This window comes from Aplysia californica, unplaced genomic scaffold (assembly GCF_000002075.1).
Source record: "Aplysia californica isolate F4 #8 unplaced genomic scaffold, AplCal3.0 scaffold00082, whole genome shotgun sequence".
In the NCBI taxonomy this organism is placed as follows: domain Eukaryota; kingdom Metazoa; phylum Mollusca; class Gastropoda; order Aplysiida; family Aplysiidae; genus Aplysia; species Aplysia californica.
In genome coordinates this window covers 217,233-223,246 of record NW_004797352.1, presented here as the reverse complement: position 1 = coordinate 223,246, position 6,014 = coordinate 217,233, and the positions used below count along the sequence as shown (strand labels likewise).

General features: G+C 36.4%; 1 protein-coding gene across 1 annotated transcript in view; it reads left to right on the top strand.

The window, feature by feature from the left end:
* LOC101854155 (S phase cyclin A-associated protein in the endoplasmic reticulum) overlaps nt 1-5,700 on the top strand; it is a gene marked incomplete at its 5' end in the record, with an annotated part of 113,801 nt that extends 108,101 nt beyond the window's left edge. Inside the window, 2 exon segments of the mRNA XM_013080344.2 lie at nt 503-569; nt 3,418-5,700. Coding sequence (XP_012935798.1) covers nt 503-569; nt 3,418-3,521 — 171 coding nt within the window.
* Between the last annotated feature and the right edge of the window lie 314 nt (nt 5,701-6,014).

The window sequence follows — 6,014 nt, the reverse complement described above, 5'->3', positions numbered from 1 at the left end:
AGAGATGGATGCGGTGGGCTGTCTCAGTACATCATGTTTCCTAAATCGAACGACTCGCCTCGAAAAAATATAGTGTAATTATTTATATTGCATTTCTTAGTTCTTCTGTTACTTATTAATACAATATATATTTTTAAAGTTATTTGTATGCTCACCATGTTTCAAAAAAATATTTCGTATTCTCCCTCTACTGTTGTTACTGTTGTCCTGTTTTTCACAACCGTTCTTGTGTCAATGTGCTCTATTTACTAAACGGACAGAGGTTAGTCAGTGTTTTTTAAATTTTATTTTGTGGGCGGTTGGCGGTTGCTCTTGTGTGGTTTGTTTCTTCTTTCCTGTCAAACATCTATCGTCCTTATCTCCCCTTCTTCTTTTTTATGTTTGTTACTCTCTTGTAACACCTCTAATCCTCTGACGCTCATATGACCTTATGTAGTTGCGAGCGCCGTAAAACCTCTATTAAAACAAAAAACTAACTTGTTTTATTTTGTGTAATCCTCAGGAACGCCAACTGGAGCAGCAGCAGACGAAGACAGCCTCATCCTCAGTCAAGAAAAGTAAGAACCAAGGTCTGCATGGTGTGGCCTTAGATGCCAGCCTTTTTTCCTTTTCCCTCCTGTAACCACCCATTGTTAATCTGTTTGATTGAAACACATAAACATACATACACGCACACACACATACATGCGCGCACGCACGCACGCACGCACACACACACACAGAAGGTCACACACACACTCCCACGCACATGCGGGCGCACACACTCACAAACACACACACACACGCAAATACACTCACAAATTATGTTCATGGTTGTTCCATTTATCTTCTAAGTTGTACTTTAGCTGTCATGAAAACCTAGAGCGTGGTTTGACTATGGTATCAAGAGATATTTGTCGATATGTAGGCCTATCTGAAATGCTTGTTATTTGAGAGATTTTGTTTTTCGAAGAAAACATGTTTTTCGAAGAAAAAAAACACAAAAAGGGACTCTTATTGTGATAAACAAGAGCATTTAACAAAAGTATGGTGTTGCTATGGATGAGGTGCATGTATCATTTCAAACAGGTTTTGCTTAAAGTTTTTGAATAAAGAAAATGGAAGCCAAGTAAGAAGAAAGTGAAGATTATTTTGGATCGAAAGGGCTTAAAATTGGATGATAAAATAATTTTGGAGTCTGCAATGTTTGATTTTTACCCTATGGTCACCCTCAAGAATAGGCTTAACGGGTTTTTGTTAGCGGGGATGGGTGAGAAGGCTCATCCAAACTTCTAGTTGTGAAGAAAAGAACGTATTATGTGTTGTAGTTAGTGTGCTTTGATTTATTTGACCATCTAGATTCAAGAAGGTAGATGTTTTCTTTACAGAAGATGTATACTATTTAAAGTCTCCCCTTCCTTCCTCTGAACGAATGCTTTGAATCCCCCTTTCCAATACACCACCTACCCATATCTTTCTAAACATGTTTCAGAGGTGACGATTTTCGAGATAGATCTGGAAATGGGGATATCAAATATTTGTTCAGACTTTGTAATCTACCCCTGCTTATACATTTATTTATGTGTTAGTCTCATTTGCATGTCCTATTGCATTTTATTTTTAAAATATTCTTGAAACAAGATGCATTAGATAATAGGATCTGTAAATTTTAAGACCCTACTCGCATGTTGAGTCAGAAAAAATGGGGATTTTTTTTAGTAGCCAGTTGGCACTTGTGATGTTCTAGCCTCCCCACCTATCCCTACCCACCGGTCCTTTGAGTGAACACTACTTTGCTGTGTGAGTGTGATATGTAGCCCCCCACCTTTTGTAACCAAACCCCGAGAGAGAAGCATATTGTCATGTCTAGTATTAATTGATTTGCAAAATGCCTTTAAGAACGTTTGACCCTGTGTATTTTCTTACATTGTTGTGTGTATTTTACTGCACTCTCTGTGCCTCTTTTTGCGGATATGCTTGTCCCTCTCTTGTAAGTCTTGTAATGGAGAAATGTGGGTGACAACATGCTGATGTGTCGTAAACTACATTTCATCTACTGTTTCCGCCTATCATCTCTTTCTCCTTTTCTTATTCTCTCTCTCTCTCTCTCTCTCTCTCCATCTGTGATGTGTGTGTTTATACTTTTCCCCATCCTAGTTTATCTTTGTTTTCTTGGCAAGCACTCTATTACTCTATTGTTTTCCTCTAAATGTATCTCTATGAATCACCTTTATACACAGCTTTTCTATCTATGTCATCCTTCCATCTTTCGGTCCATCGATCTGACCCTTCATCTGATCTTTCAACTTTTCCTTTCAGTGACATGTTTTTCTATCTGGTCGTCTAAATGCCTGTACGTCTTCTTGGTGTTGTTTTTACTATTAAGTAGTTTCTTTCTCGTTTTCTTTCCCCCAAAAGTATATCTATTTTCAGAGCAGGTAGATAAATAGACAAAAACCTGATAAACAAAGTGTGTTCTGTGTAGTCCATTACGAAGACATGGGTATGTCATGGAACCACGAGCTTTGTTGTGTGTTACTTAAGATAGTGTCAGGGATGGATGGATGTTGGGAATTTCAATGTAGCTGAAAAATATTTAGGAAAAACTTTGTGTAGAAGACTTTTCCATTTGTGAGGTGTATCAGGAAGAGCTTGTTGTTTATTTAAGGTGGAATATTTTGTTCTCTTCATTGCAAATCCCAAGGGTAGTTAAAATAGTTACGAGATACTCTGAAGACTAATTTGCTCTTGAGAGGATTCAACTTGGATAGATAGAGATATACTGTTGTGTGTGGGATTTGGGGTTGTGTCAGAAATGGAATATTGAATAAAAAAGCACTCACGAAATGAATATCACAAGCTTTAGAATGCATTTCACCGTAGAATAGAAAACAGTTTTATTTATTTTTATGGGAGGACACTGTATCAGAGGGTTGCAGGACTCTGGTCACGTTTGCCAGTAGGCAGGGTGTATAATTATGACATGCTAAACTATGGAACAATTATTGCAGTCTTCTTTTTCTGGATCCCCCATTTTCTCTCTAGCCAAGCTTTTTGTTTAGAGATACATAAGGTGGATGGTTGTCCTTCTTTCCTTTCAAGAATCTGTTGTATTTAACTCCTCTAATCTTTGAAAATTATATGACATATTTTTACTTAAAGTAAGGACCAAAGATACACGAGTCACTTTTTCTTGGACACAGTAGTATTCCTGGTTGGTCAGACAGATTTACCACTGTTCCCATTTGTTTTTGTATGCAAAGGGGAATGGGGGGGAGGAGAGTAAGAAAGATGTTGCCTCTAGTTGGTCAGACTTCTAGGATATTTTTCTTTTGCTTCTGTCTGTCTGTCTTTCTTTTCACCTTACAATGTTCCAACCACTGTTATCGCGTTGATATGCTTGTCTTTAACTCCCAATGTTTCTGTATGCACCCACAGACAACAAGGAGATCCGGGAGGCAGAGAACAGGATGGCCTTCTCGCTGAGGTTCCCGACGGAGACCTGGGAAGAAGCTAAGGTTTATTTCAGCGAGGAGTCATGACAAGACTGTCTGTGAGGTCACACCCACGGTTTTCTGCACGGGACTCGTCCACTTTTTGCCTTGAATTGTCGACGTGGCTGGGCTTTTTTTTATAAATTCATGAAAGCTATAGCCTTTGCCTATATGAGAGCGCTATGTGATAACTCATCCCCCATTTTTATATGTGCAGTGTATCGTACTTAATATTTTTGTGATGAAAAGCCATTCCATGCATACCATTACATGATTATTTGATTCTCTCTACTTTCTCTAACTAATCATGCCTTTGGAAAACATTTTACATGTATATAATTTTGTACTTTCATTGCGAGGGAGCATTTGGCCTTTTGGAAATGCTACAAATTTTTTTAAAGTACTTTTCGATTTGTGGCTATGGTATTCCCAAGTGTTGAAATAGTTTTCAGTTTGTAACTTCAATGTTTGGTATAATCTATCTTTTGATATTGACTGTACTCACCACTTACTCTGTGAAATGGATAAAAACAGTGTACTGTTACATGTGCACGCTCGTCGGCGCCATGTTTTCTCTCTTTACTCAGATATGTAGCTCCTATGTTTGTTAAAAAAGATAATCAAAACTTTTCTGTTCTGGACCTCTTAACTCGCTCAACCCTAAGCCTTCACTTCCAGGCTGTCAGCTCTCCCTAGAGATTTTTACCCTTTTTTTTTTTTAAATTAAAAAAACCCCTAAATTTCAACATATCCTACCGGAATGTGGTACACATTGTATTCAAACCTTTATTTGTGTGTATTGAAAATTTGAAGGCATAATATGTCATAGTTTTTATGCAATGGAAAAAGGTCTATATATTATATAGAGTCAAAAAGTAAACAAAATGCGAAGAAAGGAAATGTGGTGCGTTCAAATTTCGTACCCCCTCATATAGTTCACGAATATAGCTTTCTTTGCTCTAAATTTGGGCTTGTACTTCTGGTCATAATCTGATTCAAACAAAAAATGGTTACTCGTCCAATTAGGCTATAGTCTGCCTCACGCAAAATTTGTGTTTTCGGTCAGGAGAGCAAAATTTTCCATACCGATACTTTCGACGTTAGAGTTGGAGTGTTGCGTGTGCATACTGATATTATCGGCGTTAGGGCTGGGTGAGTTAAATGTGTACTGTTAGTAGATTTGCTTTTTTAAAAGTTATGCCAATTTATTCTGATTCATTGCTCAGGGTCCAGGTGAAATGGATTAGAGGCGTCTGATATTATACTGCTTTCTTTTTACATGTTCATTATGTTTGCAGTAGTGACACCCAGGAAGTGACCGTTTCAAAATAATTTCAGTTTGCAATCATCCGGGGTTCTGATTTTGAAATTTATTTTTGTTGGTTTTTGACTTTGGAAGAGATATGGGTTTTGTTTCAGTATTTGTATAAAAAAAATTTTTTTTGACTATATTCAAATTTTGAAAGGTACTTTTAAAAAGGTCCTGTTTCTTTTACTGATAAATTTAATCTAATATGTAGTAACTTCATGGTTTATAAAATGACTAGACTGGTGTGTACATCTTTGATTGGTTAGCAACAGTGAATATTTTTCTGTTTGCTTTTGTTTTGTCTCAAACTACTGTAGTCTATTTTTCTAAATTTATAATATAGTTATAAGCTCATATACCTTCTAATGCAAGGTGTTTTTTGTCACTGTTGTATATACATATATAACAAACTGGCCCTGAAGTGTACAGATAACCTGTCGATGATTCCATCTGCCTGTCATTCAGATTTCATAGGAAAATTCATCTCTTTTTTTTTTCAGCATGCAAAAGAATGAAAATAGTTTGCTCCACAAATGTTTTGTTTACTGGGCATTCTTTTTATTCTGTCCAGATATGAAGTAATACAGGAGCGTTAGTAAGACAATCACATACTGCAGAATAGTAGATTTTGAATATGCTTCTTTTTTCTACTCTTTTTATCTCTTAGCTGAATTGTGTATGGGAATCAAGAGGGTTTTTGGGTGTTTCTCTTATCTGCTTTTACCCCACATGTGCAAACAAAGTCTTTAATTGGACCTTGTTCTATACGTAATATATTATGTCGTTGGCCAGCTGTGCATATGCGCAAACCCAAATTTTTGAAGTTTTTTTTCTGTTGCAGTTTCTTAATCTGTAGTGTCAGTTGCATGTACGTTTTAAATATTTTGTTGAAATTCAAATTCTACAATTTTTAGAAAAGTAAGAAAAAAAATAATAATATAGACACAATTAAAAGAATAAAATAGGTTTTTCCCTTTTCATAAGAATGTTGCTTTCTGGGCCTAGTATATTTGAACAGCTGGCTGGCTATATGTCATATCTTTTAAAATCTTTTCATTTCATCACCACTGTTATGACTTGCGATTATTTAAATGAAAGAATGTAAAAGTACAAGATTAGTCTTCATGTCAAGATGCTATTGTGGAAGCGTTGATCATGTTTCTTTTAGCTTTGCGAGTAGAGCACCTCCAGGGCAGGAATCTTTAACCGAAGCACAAAAATTACTGGGAGTT